Source organism: Ornithorhynchus anatinus, chromosome 3 (assembly GCF_004115215.2).
Source record: "Ornithorhynchus anatinus isolate Pmale09 chromosome 3, mOrnAna1.pri.v4, whole genome shotgun sequence".
NCBI classification, from domain to species: domain Eukaryota; kingdom Metazoa; phylum Chordata; class Mammalia; order Monotremata; family Ornithorhynchidae; genus Ornithorhynchus; species Ornithorhynchus anatinus.
In genome coordinates this window covers 15,636,237-15,661,897 of record NC_041730.1, presented here as the reverse complement: position 1 = coordinate 15,661,897, position 25,661 = coordinate 15,636,237, and the positions used below count along the sequence as shown (strand labels likewise).

At 47.3% G+C, this 25,661-nt stretch overlaps 1 protein-coding gene across 1 annotated transcript; it reads right to left on the bottom strand.

Moving 5' to 3' along the window:
- Positions 1-6,228: 6,228 nt before the first annotated feature.
- LOC114809961 (phospholipase A and acyltransferase 3-like) lies at positions 6,229-21,077 on the bottom strand. Its single transcript, XM_029058928.1, is given in 5 exon segments — positions 6,229-6,403; positions 8,045-8,109; positions 8,112-8,312; positions 10,722-10,824; positions 21,069-21,077. Coding segments are annotated over 5 exon segments (480 nt in total). The 3' UTR covers positions 6,229-6,301.
- Between the last annotated feature and the right edge of the window lie 4,584 nt (positions 21,078-25,661).

The following is a 25,661-nucleotide window of genomic DNA, read 5'->3' as shown; positions in this document are numbered from 1 at the left end:
GCCTCTGGCCTGGAACGCCCTCCCTCCTCAAATCTGACAATTACTCTCCCCACCTTCAAAGGCTTATTAAAGGCACATGTCCAAGAGATCTTCCCTGACTAAACCTTCATTTCCTCTTTTCCCACTCCCTTCTGGATCACCCTGACTTGTTCCCTTTATTCACCACCCACCTCCCAGCCCCACAGCATAAATGTGTGTGTGTATATATATATATATCCGTAATTTATTTATGTTAATGTCTGTCTCCTCCCCCTCCAGACCATAAGCTCATTGTGGTTAGGGAACGTTTGTGTTATATTGTTGTGCTATACTCTCCCAAATGCTTAGTATGGTGCTCTGCACACAGTAAGTGCTCAATAAATATGATTGAGACAGAGATATGTTCAGTTTGGCACTGAGTAGAAGTGGAGGAGGGAAGTCACAGCAGCAGGGATTTTGCTGGTCCCTGGAGTTTTGAGGGTTTTTTTTTTAATGGTACTTGTTAGGCACTTACTGTGTGCCAGACCCTGGAGTTCCAGCTGCAGAGCCAGTTGTCCATTTCTCTGTGGGGCTGGCACAAGTGTCCAGAGTGGCAGGGACTGTAGGGATCCAACCCTGTAGCTATGGACGCTTGGCGTTCTGCTCTGCTGCCAGCTTTCCAGAACTCTGGCTCCCACCACAGCCTCCACACGCCATTAGGGCATTTGCCTTCTGGTTGGTGACAGGACCAGGGGATGCAGCACAGTATGCTAGTATATCTAGACATCTGATCAGCTGTCCCTCCTACACCTGTCCCTGACTAAGCACAGTCGGAACGGAGGACCACATTCTCCTCCTAGCCTGGAACTCCCTTCACCTCCACATATGCCAGACCACCAATCTCTCTACCTTTAAAGCCGCTGAGGGCAGGGAATGTGTCTGTTATCTTGTTATATTGTACTCTCATTTATTCATTCATGGTGTAATGGATAGAGCATGCACCTGGGAGTCAGAAGGTCATGGTTTCTAATCCTGTCTCTGCCACTTGTCTGTGTGACCTTGGGCAAGTCACTTCACTTCTCTGGACCTCAGCAACCTCATCTGTAAAATGGGGATTAAGACTGTGAGCCTCGTGAAGGACAGGGACTGTGTCCAATCTGATTTGCTTCTATCCACCCCAGCGCTTAGTACAGTGTCTGGCACATAGTAAGTGCTTAACAAATACCATAATAATAATAATATTCACTCATTCATTCATTCAATCTCATTTATTGAGTGCTTACTGTGTGCCAGACAGGCACATTCTCTGCTCCCAAGCACTTAGAACAGTGTCCTGCGCACAGTAAAGGATCAATAAATGTCATTGATTGATTGACCAGGCTCCCTGTGAAGCAGAGAGATTTTCTTCCTACCAACAGAGGGGGGCCCAAGTGAACCTTTCTAATAAGAGTTTGATTTCATGTAGGGCTTGTACTCTTTCGTATTACTTGGGTCATTTTTGTCCTCTCTGTGAAGTAGGAAAATCAGGGATTATTATCCCCATTTTGCATATGGAGAGACTGAAGCAGGGAAAGGTTAAGTGACTTGCCCTAATTGCACAACAGGCAAGCTGAGAGAGTTGGGTTTAGGTGCCTCATCTTGGTCTCATTCCATCCCACACGCCACCTTTCTGAAATAGGCTGGCTTTGGGTGGAGGGAAGCTTTCCCTTCAAGCAGATTGAAAAAACTCTTAGAGAAGTGTAAAAGAACTAAAAATATGTGAGGAATAAGGGAAAGAAAGAGTTGGGCTCAGAATAAGACAAGTGAGGTGAGGTTTCAGAGCTTCTCAAACCTCAGAGTTTTGTCGCTGGGTGGTGGCTTAGGCAGAGCCTGGAGCATGGGGAGGGGGTGAGCAGAGGGTGGGAGATGGGAAGGGGAGAGCAGAGGCTCTAGCTGGTTATTTCTGATGGTTAGCTAATGGTGGTTCTCTGTTGTCTTCCCTCTTAGTTTGGAAGTTCCTTGAGGGAAGTATCTGTCTGAAGATTGTATTTTCCTTTGTTCCTAAGAGCCAGGGTAATGCACGTACCTATGTTAGTAAAGAAGTGATAATCTTGAACGTCCTAGGCCTAACAGGTTGGGAGCAGCAATAATCCCATGAATCCGTCTCCCATTACAGACAGTCTGGGTCCCATTCCAAACTCCCAGTCGGCAGCAGCCTCTCCATCTGCCTGGAAAGGGGTGAGCAAGACGCCAGGAAGGGACTGAGCAAGTAGGGAGAGGAGGGACTCACTGAGTCACAGAAAAATAATAAAAATGATGGTACTTGTTAAATGCTTACTATGTGCCAGGCACTGTACTAAGTGCTGCAGTGGATACAAGCAAATCGAGTTGGACACAGTCACCATCCCATGTGGGGCTCATAGTCTCAATTCCCATTTTATAGATGAGGTCACTAAGACCCAGAGAAGTGAAGTGACTTGTTCAAGGTCACACAGCAGACAAGTGTGGCAGAGCCGGGATTAGAAACCATGACCTTCTGACTCCCAGACCCATGCTCTATCCACCATGCCATGCTGCTTCTCATAATGAGGGGCTTCTCTCAGGACCATGATTGGAGTGGCAGCAACCAGGATGGAATCCTCAGGGTGGGCTCTGGTTTCAGCTTTCAGGGGGAGGGGTCCAGGAATCAGGCTCCCCTTTTTGCTGTGACACCACTCCGGGACCAGATGTGCACTTAGTTCAGTGCTCTGTACACAGTAAGTGCCCCATAAATACGATTGAATGAATGAATGGGTTCTTGGGGTGGATTTGGGACCACCACATCATCAGCCCTGCGAAGAGAGGCAAAGGGAAACTTGGAGACATTTTTGAAGTCACCAATCAATCAGTGGTATTTACTGAGCACTTATTGTGTGCAGACCACAGTACTAAGCACAAGCATGTTGTGAACAGGGAATGTGAGAAGCAGCTTGGCTCACTGGAAAGAGCTCGGGCTTAGGAGTCAGAGGTCATGGGTTCTCCGCCACCTGTCAGCTGTGTGACTTTGGGCAAGTCACTTAACTTCTCTGTGCCTCAGTTATCTGTAAAATGGGGATTAAAACTGTGAGCCTCACGTGGGACAACCTAATTACCTTGTATCTACCCCAGTGCTTAGAACAGTGCTCAGCACATACTAAGCACTGAACAAATACCAACATTATTAATATTATTATTGTGTCTACCAACTGCTGTACTCTCCCAGTGCTCTGCATATAGTAAGCACTCAATAAATACAACCAATTGATTACAAGACGACAGAGTCGGTTGGAGAAGCAGCGTGGCTCAGTGGAAAGAGCATGGACTTTGGAGTCAGGGCTCATGAGTTTGAATCCCAGCTCTGCCACTTGTCGGCTGTGTGACTGTGGGCAAGTCACTTCACTTCTCTGTGCCTCAGTTCCCTCATCTGTAAAATGGGGATTAAGACTGTGAGCTCCACGTGGGACAACCTGATTCCCCTATGTCTACCCCAGCGCTTAGAACAGTGCTCGGCACATAGTAAGCGCTTAACAAATACCAACATTATTATTATTATTACATATCACCTGTCCACAACGGGTTTACGGTCTATACTACCCCCATTTTGAGATCCTTCCTGCCAACCCAGGGAACTGCCAGCCTGCCACGATGCATCAATGTTGTATTTTCCCAAGAGCTTAGTACAGTGCTCTGCACACAGTAAATGCTCAATAAGTATGATTGAATGAATGAATGCCCAACATGAGGAGAACAAAAAAAACAAATGAACAGGGCTCTGAAAGTTTTAATCTAGAACAACTGTAGGCAGTTAATGTAGTGCAATGTAGGCATAAAATAGGAATGACAGGAACATGAAAGCAACTAAAAAGGTCACACACACAACCACATATTAATAGGTTATAGAATCAGTTACTTGAGTTACTGTGCTTTTAATATGTAGAGTCATGTGATATCAATTTAGGAAGACTTCCCACTGGAGGTGGTGGCTAGTGCTTTTTGGAAAGTATAGAGGGGTGAGTTGGATAAAGGGATTTGGGGCTATTTCTAGGTGTGGGGAATGGATTTTACAATGACTTGGGGTGTGAGTTGTGAGTAGGAAGTAGAGGAGGGTTTGCTTGACTGATGAGGATCTGGGGAGGGGAGAATGAGGTAGATGGGCGAGGCGGATGAGGGAGTTAGGGAAATTGGCGGGGCAGTTGGTGGAGGAGCCTGATGAGTGGGAGATGGATTGAACAGGGAGAAGCTGGAGACTAGAAAGAGAGCTTTTTTATTGTATTTCTTAAGCACTTACTATGAGCCGGGCACTGTGCTAAGTGCTAAGGTAGATACAAGCTCATTAGGTTGGACATAGTCCATGTCCCAAATAGGGCTCACAGTCTTAATCCCCATTTTACAGATGAGGTAACTGAGGCCCAGGGAAGTTAAGTGATTTGCCCAGAGGCACAGCAGACAAGTGGCAGAGCCAGGATTAGAACCCTGGTACTCCCAGGCCCATGGTCCAGCCAGTAGGCCGCACTGCTTCTCACACTGCTCCATGTGGGCTGGCATCGCGTCTACCAACTCGGAAGTACTGTTCTTTCCTAAGTGCTTAGAATAGTTCTGTGCACACTAATTGCTCAATAAATTCATTCAATAGTATTTATTGAGTGCTTACTATGTGCAGAGCACTGTACTAAGCACTTGGAATGAACAAGTCGGCAACAGATAGAGACAGTCCCTGCCGTTTGACGGGCTTACGGTCTAATCGGGGGAGACGGACAGACGAGAACAATGGCAATAAATAGGGTCAAGGGGAAGAACATCTCGTAAAAACAATGGCAACTAAATAGAATCAAGGCAATGTACAATTCATTAACAAAATAAATAGGGTAATGGAAATATATACAGTTGAGCGGACACCATTGCTACATTGATTGGTTGATTTCTCTGTCATCAAGTAGCCTCCCCCTTCGTCAGGAAGTTCCTCAAGGCCAGGGTCTTGTTTTATTTTTCCCAAAGCCTCCAAAACAGTACTCCATACCTCTAAAGGATTCGTGCTCTACCACTCATTCATTCAATCATATTTGTCGAGCACTTACTATGCACAGAGCGCTGTACTAGGCACTTGGGAGAGTACAATAGAACAATAAACAGAGATATTCCTTGACCACAATGAGCTTACATTCTAATAACCTTGTCCTCCCAGGAGTCGTCTGTCCCTGATCCCCACACGTGACCACTCCAACATCACTCTCCTCTCTGAACTCAAACCTCCACCTGGATCCTTCCTTGGAGAGCTGGCCAGGGGTCCAGGGTGTGAGTCATCCCCACAAGGAATGCAAAGCCATCCCTCAGCTGACCTCTGCCTGACCCGTGTTCCTCAATCCCAAAGATCCAAATGATAGCAATGATGAGAAGCAGCATGGCCTAGTAGGTAGAGCGAGGGTCTGGCAGTCAGAAGGACCTGGGTTCTCATCCCAGCCCCACCACTTGTCTCATGTGTGACCTTGGGCAAATCACTTGCCCTACTTCCCTATGCCTCAGTTCCCTCAGTGGTATAATGGGGATTAAGACTGTAAGCCTCAGAAGGCAGTGGACTGTGTCTAAACTGATTAACTTGTATTCATTCATTCAATCATATTTATTGAGCCCTTACTGTGTGCAGAGCATGGTGCTAAACACTGGGGAGAGTACAATACAACAGTAAACAGACACATTCCCTGCCCATACGAGCTCCGTCTGGGTAGTGGGAGAGACAGACATCGATATTAATAAATAAATTACAAATATGTTTAAAAGTGCTGTGGGGCTGGGAGGGGAGAGGAAAGAAGGGAGCAAGTTGGGGCGATGCAGAAGGGAGTTGGAGAAGAGGAAAGGGGGGCTTAGTCTGGGAAGACCTCTTGGAGGTGTGCCTTCAATAAGGCTTTGAGGGCGGGGAAAGTAATTGTCTGTCAGATTTGAAGAGGGAGGACATTCCGGGCCAGAGGCAGGACGTGGGCTAGGGGTCAGTGGCGAGATAGGCTAGATGGAGGAACAGTGAGAAGGATAGCACTAAAGGAGCGAAGCGTGCAAGCTGGCTTGTAGAAGGAGAGTAACAAGGTGAGGTAGGAGGGGGTAAGGTGCTTAAAACCAACGGTGAGGAAATTTTGTTTGATTCGAGGTGGATGGGCAACCACTAGAGATTTTTGAGGAGTGGGATGACATGTCCTGAATGTTTTTGGAGAAAAATGATCCAGGTAGCAGAATGAAGTATGGACTGGAGTTGCTGGGAGATCAGCAAGGAGACTGATACGATAATCCAGGCAGAAGAGCATGAGTGATTGTATCTATCTCAGCGCTTAGCACAGTGCCTGACACTGGGGGATGGATGTCATTGATTTTGACGTTTGCTTCTTGACACGAACACACCAACCAAGGCTGCCATCGACAGGACAGCTCCGGCTGCTGCTCCCATTATGACGACATCTCTGACCTGTAAAAGAAATGGTGACTGGTTAATGAGCCAACAGTGTTTTTCACATAATTATAATAATAGTAATGGTATTCGTTAAGCTCTTACTATGTGCCAAGCACTGTTCTAAGCATTGGGTAGCTACAGGGTAATCAGGTTGTCCTACATGGGGCTCACAGTTTGAATCCCCATTTTACAGGTGAGGTAACTGAGGCACAGGGAAGTTAAGTGACTTGCCCAAGGTCACACAGCTGACAAGTGGCAGCACCAGGATTAGAACCCATGTCCTTTGACTCCCAACCCCGGGCTCTTTCCTCTACGCCATGTGACTTCTCTATAGTAATTAAGGTACTTGTTAAGTCCTTACTATATGCAAAGCACTGTTGTAAGCGCTGGGGTAGATACAAGTTAATCAGGTCAGACACAGTCCCTGTCCTACACTGGGCTCACACTCTTAATCCCCATTTTTTACAGATTATGTAACTGAGGCCCAGAGAAGTGAAGTGACTTATCCAAGATCACCCAGCAGACAAGCAGTGGAGCAGGGATTAGAACCCATGACCTTCTGACTCCTAGGCCCGTGCTCTATCCACTAAGCCATGCTATGTGCCCCACAACCCTGAGCCTACTCCTTCCAACTATCTTACAGTCACAGTTCTGGAAATACTGCATATGACTTAGACCTCTTACTCAATGGAGGAGACCACTGGCAATCAGTCAGTCAGTCATACTTATTAAATGTTTATCATATTGTATTCTCCCTAACGCTTAGTACAGTGCTCTGCATGCTGTAAGTGCTAAATAAATACTATTAATTGATTATTGTATGCAGAGCAGCCTGGCCTAATGGCTAGGGAATGAGCCTAGGAGTCAGAAGGACCTGGATTCTAATCCCAGCTCTGCCTCTTGTCTGTGTGACCTTGGGCTAGTCACTTCTCTGTTCCTCAGCTCCCTCATCTGTAAAATGGGGATTAAAACTGTGACCCTCCATGTGGGACATGGACTGTATTCAACTTGATTAAGCTGTATCTACCCCAGAGCTTAGAAAAGGGCCTGACACATAGTGCTTAACAAATACCATTAAAAAAGAGGACTGTATTAAGCATGTGGAAGAGTTCAATGTAACAGATTTGGTAGACATATTCTCTGTCCACAAGGAACTTAAAAAGTAGAGGAGTATTGGCCAGTTTTGTTCATTGTTATATTGTACTTTTCCAAGTGCTTAGTACAGTGCTCTGCACACAGTAAGTGCTCAATAAATACAATTGAATAGACGTTCAGTAAATAGCATTGATTGATGGATTGAAAAGGATCACTCAGACCTCCATCCCCCGTCCCCTCCATCCCACTCCTTCCCCACCTCTCTAACATCCCAGAGAAGCAGAGTGGCCTAGTGGGTAGAGCCCAAGCCTGAGAGTCAGAAGGACTGAGTTCTGATACCGGCACCACCACTTGTCTGCTGTGTGACCTTGGGCAAGTCACTTCACTCTGCTGGACCTCAGTGGCCTCCTCTGGAAAATGGGGATTAAGAGTGTGAGCCCCATGTGGGACAGGGACTGTTTCCAACCCGATTAGCTTGTATCTACCCCAGCACTTAGTAGCGTGGTTGACACATAGTGTTTAACAAATATCATTATTATTATTATAAAGTGGAGAACACACCTGGTCACTCTTGGGCACCCCATATCTCAGTTCATTCACAAAGTGCTCGCAGTTCTCACTGGTGGGTTGTAGAGGACCTCTCTTCCCACCTGCTCCTCGGCATTCCGGATGATTTTGTTGACAGGTAGTGGCTGGTAAACTGTGTCGTGTTTGTTGTTGACCCGATATTTATTCCTTCCAGCGATCTTACAGAGCAGTTCCTTCTTCACCAAGGCTTTATCCGACAGGGCAGACATGATGCTCGAGGCACCAGCCCCGGCGTACTCGCCTTTGGGACAGAAAGAGGCCGATGAAGTCAATTCCAGTGGTGGATCAAGCCTGCACTCAAGTGTTACTTCAATCAGTCAACGATATTTATTGAGAGCTTACTGTATGCAGAGCACTGTGCCAAGTGCTTGGAAAAGTACATTACAACAGAGTTTGATTTTTTTCTTTATGGAATCTGTTAAGCGCTTAGTATGTGCCAGGCACTCTTCTAAGAATTGGAGTAGATACAAGCTAATCAGGTTGGACACAGGCCATATCCTACATGGGGCTCACAGTCAATATCCCCATTTTATAGATGAGGTCACTGAGACACGGAGAAGCAAAGTAACTTGTCCAAGGTCACGCAGCAGACAAGTGGTTGAACTGGGTTTAGAACCCAGTTCCTTCTGGCTCCCAGGCTCCTGCTTTAAGCATTAGGCCACTCTGTTTCTCCTAAATTGTAGAGGTGGTAGACACGTTCTCTGCCCACAGTGAGCTTGCAGTGTAGAGAGGGAGAGAGACTTTAATATAATTTACAGATATACATAGGTACATAAGTGGCTGTAGGGTTGAGGGTGGGGTGAATATGAAATGCACAAAGTCACAGTTCCAGGTGCATAAATGATGCAGAAGGGCGAGGGGCCGGGGAATAAGCATTTAGCACAGTGCTCTGGACACAGTAAGCACTCAGTAAATACAATTGAATGAATGAAACAAGAGTTTATTCGGGAAAGACTCTTGGAGGTCTTCCCTGACTACACTCTCAAACCTCCACCTTTTCCTCCTTACTGCCTCACCCATGCATTCACTCCTACCCCCTAAGCACTGAAGTACTGACCCCATCCCCACCCCCAAAATCAATCCATTATCTGTATCCCATCCCCAGCCCCAGAACTTATCAATCATTAGTATTTCTGAGGGGTTACTGGGCACTTCACTTCTCTGTGCCTCAGTGACCTCATCTGGAAAATGGGGATTAAGACTGTGAGCCCCTCATGGGACAACCTGATGATCTTGTACCCCCCAGCGCTCATAACAGTGTTTTGCACATAGTAAGCACTTAACAAATGCCATTATTACTATTATTATTATTACACTAAGCTTTTGGAAGAGTACCATAAAATCGAGGTGGTAGACATGATCCCTGCCTTCAAGAAGCTTACAAGCTAGTGGGGGAGACAGACATTAGAAGAAACTATAGAAGGGAACCAGCAGAGTTTAAGGATAGGTACATAAGTGCTGTGGGACTGAGCGGTAGGGTGAATATCACAGTGCTTGAGGGTCTCAGACCGAAATGCATAGGAAGCAGAAGGAAGGGTAAATGGGTAGGGACATGAGGACTTCGTCAGAAAAGGGATCTTGGAGGACATGTGATTTTAGGGGGATTTTGAAGATAGGAAGATTGGTGGTCTGTTGGGGAAGCAGCATGGCTCAGTGGAAAGAGCCTGGGCTTCGGAGTCAGAAGTCATGGGTTCGACTCCCGGCTCTGCCACTTGTCAGCTGTGTGACTGTGGGCAAGTCACTTAACTTCTCTGTGCCTCAGTTACCTCATCTGTAAAATGGGGATTAACTGTGAACCTCATGTGGGACAACGTGATTACCCTGAATCTACCCCAGCACTTAGAACAGTGCTCTGCACATAGTAAGTGCTTAACAAATAACATTATATGAAGGGAGAGGGAGTTCCAGGCCAGAGGGAGGACTTGGGCAAGGAGTCAGTGGTGGGAGAGATGAGATCGAGGTACCAAGAGAGGGTTTGGTGGTAGAGGAGCAAAGCGTGCAGGCTGGGTTGTAATGTAGATCAGTTTGGTAAGGAAGGAGGTGAGAGTTGTATGAGTGCTTTAAAGCAAATGATAAGGAGTTTCTGTTTGATGTGGAGGAGGCTGGGCAACCACTGGAGGTTTTTGATGAGTGGAGAAATCAATCATACCATCAATCATTTATTGAGCGCTTACTATGTACAGAACTCTGTACTAAGCGCTTGGGAGAGTTCAATATAACAATAGAATAGACACATACCCCGCCCACAACGCAACGTGTAAAGAACATTATTTTAGCAAAATGATCCAGGAAGCAGAGTGAAGTATGGACTGGATTGGGGAGAAACTGGAGGCAGGGAGGTGAGCGAGGAGATTGGTGCAGTAGTCCAGGCAGAATATGAAAAGTGCACATGACTATATATCGATCATATTTATCGAGTGTTTACAGTCTTCAGAGCCCTGTACTAAGTGCTTCAGAGAGTCCAAAACAACAATTTAACAGATACATTCCCAGAATTAGCTAATTAGTCCAGAGGAGGAGGTGGACATTAATATAAATAAATTATGGATATGGACATAAGTCAGGGCAATGCAGAAAGGAGGGGGAAAAGAGTGCTAAAGAAAGTGCCCAGGAAGTACCACTGATGGATTAATTGGTTGACTTTACTTACTCAGGGGAGCCAGGTGGACCACATAGCCATCGCCCACGTAGATGGCCCAGTGGCTGTAGCACACTCGGAAAATCTCAATCAGGTCTCCGGGTTTCAGCTCCACCTGCAAGACCGAAGAAGGGGCAGTGTTAGCTTCAGTCAGGCAGTCAATCCTACTTATTAAGTGCTTACTGTGTGCAGAGCACTGTACTAAGCACTCGGGAGAGTACAATGCAACAATAAACTGGCACAATTGGGGCTGGATCCAGACACTCGGCCCTCCTGAGGAGGGAAAAGCACTGTTGCACCTCTCTAGGAGAGCAACCCAAGACTCTCATAATCAACCAATCATTGTTATTATTGAGTGCTTACTATATACAGAACACTTTACTAGGTGCTTGGGAGAGTGTCTCTGCTTAAAGCAGTGCCTGGCACGTAGTAAGTGCGTAACAAATACCATAATTATCATTTCTTTTACAAAACAATGCAGTTAGCAGACACGTTCCTGCCCACAATGAGCTTATGGTCTCAATATGTCTGTTTGTGTGACTCCAGGCACCTGACTAGCAGTCTACAGATGTCTCCCTGCCCCCTCCCTTCCTCCACAGCTACTATTTAGACTGAGTAATTTCAAGGCACTCAGAAGTAGTATGGCCTAGAGGGTAGAGCATGGGCCTGGAAGTCAGAAGGACCTGGATACTTGCTCCGTTTATTCATCCCCCACTTCCCAGCCCCGCAGCACTTATGTCCGTACATGTAATGCATTTATTTATTTTAATGTCCCTTCTCCCCCTCTGGACTGAAAACTGATTGTGGGAAGGGAATGTGTGAGTTTACTGTTATATTGTACTCCCCTAAGTGCTAAAGTGCTCCGCCACTTGTCAGCTGTGTGACTTTGGGCAACTTCTCTGTGCCACAGGTACCTCGTGTAAAATGGGGATTAAGACTGTGAGCCCCACGTGGAACAACCTGATTACCTTGTATCTCTGCCAGCGCTTAGAACAGTGCTTGTCACATAGTACGTGCTTGACAAATACCATCATCATCAGTAAGCACTCACTAAATACGGCTAACTACTAATCCTGTCTGCTGTGTGACCTTGGCCAAGTCACTTCATTTCTCTGTGCTTTGGGTACCTCATCTGTAAAATGGAGATTAAGACTGTGAGCCCCATGGAGAACGTAGACAGTGCCCAACCTGATTCACTTACCTTTACCTAGATCACGGGTTCGAATCCTGACTCTGCCACTTGTCAGCTGTGTGACTGTGGGCAAGTCACTTAACTTCTCTGGGCCTCAGTTACCTCATCTGTAAAATGGGGATTAACTGTGAGCCTCACGTGGGATGACCTGATTACCCTGTACCTACCCCAGAGCTTAGAACAGTGCTCTGCACATAGTAAGCGCTTAACAAATACCAACATTATTATTATTATTATTATTATTAATACATAGTAAGCGTTTAAAAAATAACATTTAAATTAAGAAAAAAATTCAACTTCCGCCCCCTAGTGGCTGCCCCCTGACGTTGCGCCGTGAGACGGCGGCCCTCGGGCTTAATATTGGAAGCCGGCTTTGCCCCTGCAGGGGAAACAGGCCAGTCTAAGGAATAACAATAATAATAATAATAATAATAATGTATTAAGCGCTTACTATGTGCCAAGCAGCAGTCGGTAGCCCCAACTCAGTTGAATAACTAAACGCTAGCTACTCCAACTTTGCAGGACAAGGCCTGCACAGCCAGCACTGGGTACTGTGGAGGATGGAATCAGACTCTGGGTCTCATTTCCTTCATTTGTAACATGGGGATTAAGACTTAGGGCCCAAGTGGGATATGGACTCTGTCCAACCTGATTATTTTGTAACTACCCCAGTGTTTTAGTACAGTGCCTGGCACATAGGAAGTGCTCAATAAATACCCTTAAAAAAAAGCAAGGTCTGGGAAAGGGGCCAACTTCCAATGTTGTGATAATAATAATTACGGTACTTGTTAAGCATTTATTATGTGCCATGTACTGTTCTAACTGCTGGGGTAGACACAAGTTAATCAGGTTGGACACAATTTCTGTACCACTGTTATGTATGGGGCTCACAGTCTTAATCTGAATTTTGCAGATGAGGTAACTGAGGCACAGAGAAGTTAAATGACGTGCCCAAGACATGTGGCAGAGAGGGGATTGGAACCAGGTCCTTCTGACTCCCAGCCCCGTGCTGTATCCATTAAGCCGCACTGCTTCTCAGCACATGACTTACCCTGAACGGGAAGTGACCATTAAGCCACAGTGGCTAATACATTTAATCCAGGAACTGGGTTTGAGAACTAACCCCAAAACCCAGCCTCTCAACTCTAATGACTGTCCACATTAGATCTTCTAGAGAAGCCTGGCATCTGTGTGCGTTGAACACACTGAAAAATTCCCTCTAAACAAACCACCATGAGAAACATCACTGGACACTGAAAAGAAAGACAGTGCCCACTGTATTTTTCTTGTGGATTGTAAGCCATTAGACCATGTCTAATTCCCACCTGTGTTTTCTCTCCCAGACTTTAGGACAGTGCTCTGCACACAGTAAGAACTTAATGAATACTATTACTATGGCTACTAGACCCAATGTCTCAGTGTCCTTTAATTCCTGCACTTAGGCTAATTGTTAATTCTCATTGCCCTTTTCAGACATCATTCTCCCTAATATCCCATGAATACATACTTTCTGAACTAGGGAAGAGAAGATAATTTCCTGCTTTTGCCTTCAGAGTCTGCAGTGGAAGGAGAATTCAGGAGTCTTGATTATTAAACTCCTTCTGAACCCTGTCAAGACCTTTGGAAAGGTTGACAGGGGAAACACAACACTGTGGGGTGAAAAAGAAAGAGGGGGGCTGAGAGAGAGAGGGTGAGTGGGAAAAAGGGAGAGATAGAGAGAAAGGAGGGGGAGACTGAGAAAAAGAAGATGAGAGAGAAAGACAGGGAGAAAGAGAAATGAGAGAGAGAGGATAGGAGGGAGAGGGGAGATTGAGAGAGAGAAAAAGAGAAAGGATAAGCAATCAATCAAACTTATTTATCAAGTACTTACTGTATGCTGAATGTTGCACTGAGCACTTGGGAGAGTACAATGTGACAACATAACAGAGTTGGTAGACTCTGGCCACAACAAGCTTACAGTCATTCATTCATTCACTCAATAGTATTTATTGAGCGCTTACTATGTGCAGAGCAGTGGACTAAGCGCTTGGAATGAACAAGTCGGCAACAGATAGAGACAGTCCCTGCCGTTTGACGGGCTTACGGTCTAATCGGGGGAGACGGACAGACAAGAACAATGGCAATAAATAGAGCCAAGGGGAAGAACATCTCGTAAAAACAATGGTGACTAAATAGAATCAAGGCGATGTACATTTCATTAACAAAATAAATAGGGTAATGAAAATATATACAGTTGAGCAGACGAGTACAGTGCTGAGGGGATGGGAAGGGAAAGGGGGAGGAGCAGAGGGAAATGCGGGGAAAAGAGGGTTTAGCTGCGGAGAGGTGAAGGGGGGGCGGTAGAGGGAGTAGAGGGAGAAGGGGAGATCAGTCTGGGAAGGCCTCTTGGAGGAGGTGAGTTTTAAGTAGGGTTTTGAAGAGGGGAAGAGAATCAGTTTGGCGGAGGTGAGGAGGTAGGGCAATTCCAGGACCGCGGGAGGACGTGGCCCGGGGGTCGACGGCGGGATAGGCGAGACCGAAGGACGGTGAGGAGGTGGGCGGCGGAGGAGCGGAGCATGCGGGGTGGGCAGTAGAAAGAGAGAAGGGAGGAGAGGTAGGAGGGGCCAAGGGGATGGAGAGCCTTGAAGCCTAGAGTGAGGAGTTTTTGTTTGGAGCGGAGGTTGATAGGCAACCATTGGAGTTGTTTAAGAAGGGGAGTGACATGCCCAGATCGTTTCTGCAGGAAGATGAGCTGGACAGCGGAGTGAAGAATAGACCGGAGCGGGGAGAGAGAGGAGGAAGGGAGATCAGAGAGAAGGCCGACACAGTAGTCTAGCCGGGATATAACGAGAGCCCGTAGCAGTAAGGTAGCCGTTTGGGTGGAGAGGAAAGGGCGGAACTTGGCGATATTGTAAAGGTGAAACCGGCAGGTCTCGGTAATGGATAGGATGTGTGGGGTGAACGAGAGAGACGAGTCAAAGATGACACCAAGATTGCAGGTCTGAGAGAGAGGAAGGATAGTCGTGCCATCCACAGTGATAGGGAAGTCTGGGAGCGGACCGGGCTTGGGAGGGAAGATGATGAGCTCAGTGTTGCTCATGTTGAGCTTTAGGTGGTGGGCAGACATCCAGGTGGAGACATCCCGGAGGCGGGAGGAGATGCGAGCCTGAAGGGAGGGGGAGAGGACAAGGGCAGAGACGTAGATCTGTGTGTCATCTGCGTAGAGATGGTAGTCAAAGCCGTGAGAGCGAATGAGTTCACCAAGGGAGTGAGTGTAAATGGAGAACAGAAGAGGGCCAAGAACTGACCCTTGAGGAACTCCAACAGTTAAAGGATGGAAGGGGGAGGAGGCGCCCGCGAAGGAGACTGAGAATGACCGGCCAGAGAGATAAGAGGAGAACAAGGAGAGGACAGAGTCCGTGAAGCCAAGGTGAGATAAGGTGTGGAGGAGGAGGGGATGGTCGACAGTATCAAAGGCAGCAGAGAGGTCAAGGAGGATTAGAATGGAGTAGGAGCCATTGGATTTGGCAAGACGGAGGTCACGGGTGACCTTAGAGAGAGCAGTCTCGGTAGAGTGGAGGGGATGGAAGCCAGATCGGAGGGGGTCCAGGAGAGAATGGGAGTTAAGGAATTCTAAGCAGCGACTGTAGACGACTCGTTCTAGGATTTTGGAAAGGAAGGGTAGTAGGGAGATAGGGCGATAACTGGAGGGGGAAGTGGGGTCAAGAGCGGGTTTTTTAGGATGGGGGAGACGTGGGCATGTTTGAAGGCAGAGGGGAAGGAGCCATTGGAGATTGAGTGGTTAAAAATAGAAGTTAAGGAAGGGAGGAGGGCAGGGGTGATGGTTTTAATAAGGTGAGAGGGAATGGGGTCCGAGGCGCAGGTGGAGGGGGTGGCACTTGCAAGGAGGGAGGAGATCTCCTCTGAGGATACTGCAGGGAAGGATGGGAAAGTAGGGGAGAGTTGGTGGTGGGGAGGAGTGACTTGGGGGAGCTCAGACCTGATTGTGTTGATTTTTGTGATGAAGTAGGTGGCCAGATAATTGGGGGTGAGTGATGGGGGACAGACATTAATGTAAATAAATTACCAATACGTATATAAGTGCTGTGGGGTTGGGGGGTGTGGGGGAGCGGTGAATAAAGGGAGCAAATCCAGGTGATGAAGAAGGAAGCCAGAGAGGAGGAAATGAGGGCTAAGTCAGTGGAGGCCTCTTGGAGGAGATGGCTTTGAAGGAGGGGAGAGTAATTGTTGGATATGGAAAGGGAGGTTGTTTCAGGCCACAGGCAGAAGTCGATGAAGGGGTTGGTGAGAGAGGTCGAGTGAGTAGATTGGCTTTAGAGGAGTGAAGTGTGCAGGCTGGGTTGTAAGAGGAGAGTGGTGAGGTGAAGTAAAAGGGAGCAAGGTGATTGAGTGGTAAGAAGTTTGTGTTTGATGCGGAGGTGGATGATAAACCACTGGAGATTCTTGAGGAGGGGGAAACATGGATTGAACATTTTTGTAGAAAAATGATCCGGGCAGTAGAGTGAAGTATGGATTGGAGTGGAGAGACAGGAGGCTGAGACGTCAACAAGGAGGATGGTACAGTAATTAAGTTCTTGGATTATCATGGTAGCAGTTTGGAAAGAGAGGACAGGGACAATTTTAGGGATATTGTGAAGGTTGAACTGACAGGATTTAGTGATAGGTTGAATATGTGGGTTAAATGAGAAAGATGAGTCAAGGATAATGCCAAGGTTATGGGTTTGTGAGACAGGAAGGATGGTGGCATTGTCTACAGTAATGGGAAATCAGGGAGAAGGCTGGGTTTGGGTGGGAAGAGTTGAAGTTTTGTTTTAGACAAGTTTGAGGTGACAGCAGGATATCCAAGTAGAGATGTCTTAAAGACAGGAGGAAATGTGAGACCGTAGAAAGGGAGAGAGATCAGGGCTGGAGATGTAGATATGGGAATCATCCACAAAGTGGTGGTAGTTGAAGCTATGGGCATGAATGAGTTCTTCAAGGGAATGGGGATAGATGGAGGATAGAAGAGTCCCAGAACCGAACAATGAGGGGCTCCTACAGCTAGGAGTTGGAAGTTAGAGTAGAAGTCTGGGAAAGAGACTGAGAATGCAGGCCAGAGAGATAGGAGGAGAGCCAGGAGAGGACAGTGTCAATGAAGTATCGGATAATGTTTCCAGGAGAAGGGGGTGGTCGACAGTGTCCAAGGCAGCTGAGAGGTCGAAGAGCATTAGGATGGAGTGGAGACCACTGGATTTGGTAAGGAGATCATTTGTAACTTTTGAGAGAGGTGTTTCTGTGGAACAAAGGGGACGGAAGGCTGATTGGAGAGTGCCAAGGAGAAAATTGGAGAGGAATTTGAGACAGCAGGTGTAGACAACTTGCTCAAGGAGTTTGAAGAAGAATAGTAGGAGGGAGATGGGGTGATAATTGGAGGGAGCCATGGGATCAAGGGAGGCCTTTTTTAGAAGAAGGAGACATTGAGTGTGTTTGAAAGCAGAGGGGAGGAAGCCACTGGAGAGCAAACAGTTGAAGATCTCAGTCAGGGAGGGAAAAAGGGAGGGGGCAAGTGCTTTGATAAGGTGAGAAGGGTTGGGATCAAATGCACAGGTGGAGAGGATAAATTTAGAAAGACACGAGAGATCTCTTGACATTGCTGGGAAAGATGGGAGAGTTGAAGAAGGGGCAGGAGGAGGGAGGAACTAGAAAGGAGCAGAGGAGAAAGGGGAGAGAGATGGGAGGAGACAAATTGAGAAAGGGGGAGAGAGAGTGAAAGGGAGAAAAGGAGAGAGAAAGGGAAAAAGAGAGAAATTGAGAGGGAGGGAAAGGGAGAAAGAGACATAGAGATTGAGAGGTCAGTATTTCCTCCAAAAAACACTGGGGTTTTTTTTGCAGGGGGGCGGGGGCATCATGTTTGTATTCTAGGATCCTGGAGGAGGATATGATAGAGGGGGCCTGGAGGAAAGTGCAAAAGCAGATATAGCCCTGCTTCTGCTCCCCAAGACCCACATAGTTTTGTTCAGACCCTGCCCTGGCCTCTCTTCCCAAGGAATGGACAGTGGAGAGAGTGAAAGAGGCAGGGAATTACCATCCCCTCCCTTCAGAGCCACTAACTCCTTCTTCTCATCCTCACCAGAGAATAGGGCCAGGTTGGGGAGGGCAGAGATGCTTGTCCAGAAAGAAGAGGGGCTGGCAGGGAACTCTAGACATCAGAGAGGGCAATGGGCCTCCCCAGCTGAGCTCCCTAAAGTTGGCACTTCCCACAGCCCCAGCTGCAACAGATCAATATCTAGTTATTGCCTTCTCTGTCAGAGCTTCAGTCTGGAAACAGGCTGGAGAATTTGATAAGGGGCCAGAGAGGCAGAGGGTCAAGAGGCTGGGAAGAGAATTAGAGGCTAACTAGGAGAGGGGGTTTCATTTTTTATTTGACACTAGGCCCCCTCCTGTGAAGTTTTCAAACCAGCCAATGCTAACTGTGTGCAAAGCAACATACTAAGCATTTGAATTTCCGGTAAGAGATGAGCAGTCAAACAGTGCTTTGATTGAGGAAGGAACAATTCTGATCAATACCCTTAGTAAGGCTGTTTCTCTGAGAAAGGGGATTTCCAAAGATGGGGTAACAGTTTTCAAAAGCTCCATAAGCACAATTTTCATATGCATGCATGAACACACACACACACACACACACTCTCTCTCTCTCTCTCTCTCTCTCTCTCTCTCTCTCTCTCTCTCTCTCCACCGCCCTACCCTACCCGACCCTAGCTTCAGTGGACAACATGAGCACTTGGGGCAGTTCTCCTGGGAGATGCACTCCTGAGGGGCACAAACATCATTCCCAGACTGTCCCCCCACCTTTCCTCTTCTCCCACTCTCTTCTGCATCTCCCTGACTTGCTCCCTTTGTTCTTCCCACCTCCCAGTACCACAGCACTTATGTCCATATCTACCATTTAATTATTTGTGCTTATGTGTCTCCCCTGCTCTGGACTTTAAGCTCGTTGTGGCAGGGAATGTGTCTGTTTATTGCTGTATTGTACTCTCCCAAGCACTTAATACAGTGCTCTGCATACAGGAAGCTCTCAATAAATACAACTGAATGAATTAATATAGGGCAGCTGCAGGCTGAACTATCCCAGCCCCTACTCCCCAACATCCGGCCCACAACCCCTCTGACACCAGACCCAGTAGTAGCAGGTGAGTTGTGTTGGACAGGGAGGACGGAGGCCTGAGCCACACCAGACAGTGTAGAACTTCTGCCCAATACTGGAGGTCAACCTTCAGAGCCTGGCACATAGAGTTTGACAAATACTATTAAAAACAAGTAGGTCATGTTTCTCTACCTATCACCTAGAGACCTTGTCCTCCCTGGCAGTGTCTGTAGCTGACTCCCAGTGCATAGTACAGTTCTCTACTCACAGTAAGCGCTCATTAAATAAGATAGACTGACTGACTGCACAGGGCCGCTCTGACATTACTCTGCTCTCTGAACTCCAAGTTCCACCCGGTTTCTTTCTTGGAGAGCTGCTCAGGGTGTCTAAGGCGTGAGTCATCCCCACAGGGAATGGAAGGCCAGCCCTGAGCAGGTCTTTTCCCGGGCTGTGAATCTCATTTGTAGGTCATGGGTTGTCTGTTACGTGACTTTACTTCTCTGTGCCTCTGTAAAATGGGGATTGAGACTGTGCTTAGTACAATACCTGGCATATAGTAAGCGCTTAACAGATAGCACAATTATTAAAGACCCAGCTGAGTGTGGACAGAATCTCAACTCAGTGACAGAGATCAATTTTCCTATCCCCAACGATAGGAGACCCACAGAAAGGCTTTCCATCTGAGCAAGGGGCTGAACACTGCTCAGGGCAGGAGGGACTGGGGTGATCGGAAGAGGCGGGAAGGGCCTTGAGAGGATGGCAGGGATGGTTCTTAGGAGGTAGTGTCAAAGATAGAGATGGAGGGAGTCTGATGGGGAGAGACTAGGACAGAGACACTCAAATGAATGTAGAAAAGGGTTGTAGGAGAGAGACAATTGGTAGCAAAAAAAACCCAACAATTGCTCCTTGTTTTCCAACCTCCATTCACTCCCTGGCCTTGTTAACCTCCTTTTCCCCCCACCTCCTGCCCCACCCGGCTTTTTACTTTATTTGTTAAGGGTTTACTATGTGCCGGGTACTATACTAAGCGCTGCGGTAGATAAAAGCTAGTCAGGTTGGACACGATCCATGCTCACAGTCAATCCCCATTTTACAGATGAGGTAATAATACCATGAGGTGATACCACTAATAATAATCATCATCATCATAATTGTGGTTGGTATTTGTTAAACACTTCATACCAGGCACTGTACTAAGCACTGGGTAGAAAAGGTAAGTGGATTGGACAGAGACCCTACCCCACAGTGGACTCACAGTCTTAATCCCCATTTTACAGATGAGGTAACTGAAGCCCAGAGAAGTGAAGTGACTTGCCCAAGGTCACACAGCAGACATGTGGTCGAGCCAGGACTGGAATCCAGGTCCTTCTGACATCCCCCACCCCCACCCCACCCTTGAGGGAAGGGGAAGGCCTCTTGGAGGAGTTGTGCCTTCAAAAGGTCTTTGAAGTGGGCAAGAGTTACTTTCTGTCGGATATGAAGAGGGAGGGCATTCCAGGCCAGAGGTAGGATGTGGGTAAGAGCCCTATTGTTTCCTAGCCAGAAGGGACACTGAGATTTCATGAACAGGAAAGATGGAAATGAGGGGGCAAAAAGACTGGTTTCAAATCCCATGTTGCCATGAATTTGATACCTACACCCCCCCAGTAATCCCCTTGGCACCCACGGCTGTCTAGGACCCTGTTGATACCCAGAAATTATTTATGTCACTGCCAATTCAGAAAGACTGTGTTAGTCATTTATCCATATGAGAAATGTCCTCAATCCTCCCCCAGATTAGAGGGAATCAAATAGATTTTAGAAAGAAAAATGGTGGAAGAATGGTCGAATCACTCTAAGTGACCCGGCCCAAACTGAAGAAGCATAACAGAGACCATGTCTTAGACTCCCTCCAACCTCATGGCTATCTGAAAACTTCCCCTTGGGTCTACAGTTTACGAAAGGACCTGGACCACCAGAGTGGGAACCATTGCTAGAGTCAAGATCAACCTGCAGTCCATGACTGAACAGAATGAAGATTTTAGAAAAGCTTTATGGTACTTACAGCAGTCATCTTCAGACCAAGGCAGCTCTACTAATGCATCACTCCTAGTGTGCTTCCTTTAATAGTTTGAGCTAGTTTTCACTTTCTCTTTTACTTTGAAAAAGTAACAAGTAATGGGAAGTTCTTTTCTTATGACAATGACTAACCAGTGTGGACATACAAGTTCTCTAATAGGCAGAAGAGTTTTCAGGGTTCTGTGAATCTCCCCTGTCCTTTCCCAGTTCCTCCCACCTCCTGCCCCTTCTTCAACTCTCCCATCTTTCCCAGCAGTATCTCTAGAGGAGATTTCCTGCCTTCTCTCAAAATCCACCCCCTTCACCTGCTCATCTAACCCCATTCTTTCACACCTTATCAAAACACCATCTCTTTTATTACCTCCCTAACTGCCATCTTCAACGTTCACATTCCACTTGTCCAAGTCTCCCCTCTCCAAAAAAAACCCTCCCTTGACCCCACGGCTCCCTCCAGTAATCACCCCATCTCCCTCCTACCATTCCTCTCCAAACTTCTTGAGTTGCCTAAACCCTCTGTCTCAAATTCCTCTCTTCCAATTCTCTCCTTTGATGCTCCCCAATCTGGCTTCCAGCCCCTTCATTCCACAGAAACCACCCTCTCAAAGGTCACCGATGATCTCCTTCTTGACAAATCCAATGGCCTCTACTCCATCCTAGTCCCCCTTGACCTCTCAGTTGTCTTTAACACTGTCAACCACCCCCTTCTCCTGGAAACATTTTCCAACCTTGGCTTCACTGATACTGCCCTTTCTGCTTCTCCTATCTTTCTGGCTGCTTATTCTCAGTCTCTTTTGTGAGCTCCTCCTCTGCCTCCTACCCCCTGTGGGGGTCCTTCTATTCTCCATCTACACCCACTCCCTTGGAGAACTCATTTGCTCCCATAGCTTCAACTACCATCTCTATGTGGATGTTCCCCAAATCTACATCTCCAGCCCCGATCTCTCTGCCTCAGTGCAGTCTCGCCTATCTTCCTGACTTCAAGACATCTCTCCTTGGATATCCTCTGGTCACCTCAACTTAACGTGTCCAAACTGAACTCATCTTCCCACCTAAATTCTGTCCTTTCCCTGACTTTCCCATCACTGTAGATGGCACCACCATACTTTCTGTCTCACAAGCCCATAACCTGGGAGTTATCCTTGACTCCTCACTCTCTCATTCAACTCACATATTCAATCCATCACTAAATCCTGTTGGTTCCACTTTCACATCACTAAAATCAAACTCAAAATATGCCTTGACCTACACTGTGTCCATTTAGTCACTGCACTACATTCTATCCAGGGAGATATATATTGTTGGAAGAACTTTCTCTAATTCCCCAATAATGTTTTAGCCAAAATGTGTAGTAAAAACATGCATTGTTGTAGAAATCATAATTTGTATCTTAAAATATGTATTTCTGGAATTTTTATGATTTATTGTTTAGTGTGTTAAGTACACAATAATTAGATCAGACATAGACTCTGGCACACACAGGGCTCACAATCTGATTCCTATTTTACAGAGGAGGAAGTTAACAAAAATAATAACTGTGGTATTTGCCAAGTGATTACTATGTGTCAGGCACTGTACTAAGTGCTAGTATGGAGCAAATCAAGACGAACACAGTCCCTGTCCCACATGGGCCTCATAATCTTAATCCACATTTTACAGATGAGATAATGGAGGCCCAGGGAAGTAAAGTGACTTGCCCAGGGTCACACAGCAGATGTGTTGGAGCCCAGGTCCTTCTGATTCCCAGTCCCATGCTCTATCCACCGAGCCACGCTGCTTCTCATAGGGAGAGAACGGAGGCCCAGCAGAGGTAGAGCAGGAACCAGCTGCAGTCAACGTGCGGCTGGATGGCAAGTAACCCAGGTAGGCTCCTCTATGGGAGAGAGATGGGGTCTGGAGTTAGGGTGACTCTGCTCCCACCTCCGATCTAGGGGCCTGTCTGCCAGTTGAGCGTGCTGGAAGTCCAGGGGAAAGCTGGTCCATGACCTCCGGCCCACTTCCCCATCCTGTCCCACGGTCAGGGCACCTGGAGGTGCTCCCCTGCTCCACATTGAAGGGGGAAGGAGGGGATGTAGGAAAGTCCAAGACCCGGCTGCCTCCCCCCAGGTTGAAGCCAATGTGAACCAATGCTCCCCTCTCCTCCAGCTTCTGCTCTGAGACCCGATGAGCTGTCCTGGCCTGGTGGACAATTTACTGACTCTCTCTGTGGACTGTAACGTGCTACTTGACCCTTGCCCATCACCCTCACAAATGTTCTCACCAGGCCTGCTCCTCACCCTTACACTCTGTCCTCTGTACAGTGCTTGGCACATAGTAAGCACTTAACAAATGCCATCATCATTATTATTATTACACATTCTTATGCCCCACCCCGCCATATCTCCCTGCCTTGCCCTGCCATGGCAACCAAACCCTGCCCCCACATCTCAGCCTCTGACAGGAGGGAGGGGCCTCAGGAATATATTTGGAAAGGGATTTGCTCCTGCCCTGAGGCCTTGTGAGATGAGTCTAACTTGGAGTGCCAAAGCTACAGTAGTAGGGTGGACTCTGCACAGGCAAGATGGACACCTTTCATTCATTCATTCAATAGTATTTATTGAGCGCTTACTATGTGCAGAGCACTGTACTAAGCGCTTGGGATGAACAAGTCAGCAACAGATAGAGACAGTCCCTGCCGTTTGACGGGCTTACGGTCTAATCGGGGGAGACGGACAGACAAGAACAATGGCACTAAACAGCGTCAAGGGGAAGAACATCTCGTAAAAACAATGGCAACTAAATAGAATCAAGGCGATGTACAATTCATTAACAAAATAAATAGGGTAACGAAAATATATACAGTTGAGCGGACGAGTACAGTGCTGTGGGGATGGGAAGGGAGAGGTGGAGGAGCAGAGGGAAAAGGGGAAAATGAGGCTTTAGCTGCGGAGAGGTAAAGGGGGGATGGCAGAGGGAGTAGAGGGGGAAGAGGAGCTCAGTCTGGGAACGCCTCTTGGAGGAGGTGATTTTTAAGTAAGGTTTTGAAGAGGGAAAGAGAATCAGTTTGGCGGAGGTGAGGAGGGAGGGCGTTCCAGGACCGCGGGAGGACGTGACCCGGGGGTCGACGGCGGGATAGGCGAGACCGAGGGACGGCGAGGAGGTGGGCGGCAGAGGAGCGGAGCGTGCGGGGTGGGCGGTAGAAAGAGAGGAGGGAGGAGAGGTAGGAAGCGGCAAGGTGATGGAGAGCCTTGAAGCCTAGAGTGAGTGACACCTCAGCATTGACCCATCGTCCTCATTTATGGTGCGGGCATCATCCGCTGGGCAGTGTGGGAAGATGTGCCTTATTGAAAGCAGATCTCTTCCAAGAAGCCCTCCCAGACTAAGCCTCCCATTTCTTCCTCTTCCACTCCCTTCTCCGTTGCCTTGGCTTGCTCCCTTCGTTCTTCCTCTCTCCCAGCTATACTGCACTTAAGTACCTTTCCTTAGCTTATTTATTTGTATCGATGTCTGTCTCCCCTTCTCTAGAGTGTAAGGTTGCTGTGGGCAGGGAATCGGTCTGTTGATTGTTATTGTGTACTTTCCCAAGCACTTAGGGCTCAATAAATGATTGAATAAGTGAATGAATGAATGAAAAAGGGGCTTGGGGAAGTCTGGGGGCCCAGGAAGGTGGCAAAGGAGCGACGACATCTATGAATCCCTACTGGCAACTTGAGCGACAGTGGACTGTAGGGCAGATTTTCAGATCAATAACTAAGCACCAGCAAGGACCCTAGTACTACCCCATGCACATGACCATTACCCATGAGCCTACCAGTGAGTTGGCTTTTTGAAAGCCTTTACAAACATGAAATCTTTGAAAAAATAACCCAATTTTCCAAATGACATGTACTTTCCTCCATGCCAACTCAGTTACTGAGCTATGAGACAAGTCCCCTCCCCATGATTTAGAGACAGGGATCCTTTCTTAAAAAGGGGGCAGTTTAACTATTAACTATGTGTGCAAAGTGATTGAAAAAGCCAGTGTAGCACTCAAGCTCAATCACACAATACTTGCCTAACATTTGTGTAACAGCTGGCATTTATTTCATTTCTGCTTCTTTCCTCATGAGGCTTCTACTGTGAAAGAGCTGCTCCTGTTTTGATTGTGGTGCGCTGAGCTGGTCTACCTGCTCCGAATTTCAGCTGAGGGAATATACTTGTCAGACTGCTGTACTGAGACTTGGAAACAATTCCCTTGGGGGCTTTTTCTTTTGCCCATTTCAGTTAGTCGGTCAATCATATTTACTGAGTGCTTACTGTTTGCAGAGCACTGTACTAAGCACTGGGGAGAGTACAATGTAATGGATGTATTCCCTGCCCACAGTGAGCTTACAGTCTAGTCTAGAGAAGCAGCGTGGCTCAGTGGAAAAAGCATGGGCTTTGGAGTCAGAGGTCATGAGTTCTAATCCCAGCTCTGCCACTTGTCAGCTGTGTGACTGTGAGCAAGTCACTTAACTTCTCTGTGCCTCGGTTACCTCATCTGTAAAATGGGGATTGACTGTGAGCTCCATGTGGGACAACCTGATTCCCCTGTGTCTAGCCCACCGCTTAGAACAGTGCTCTG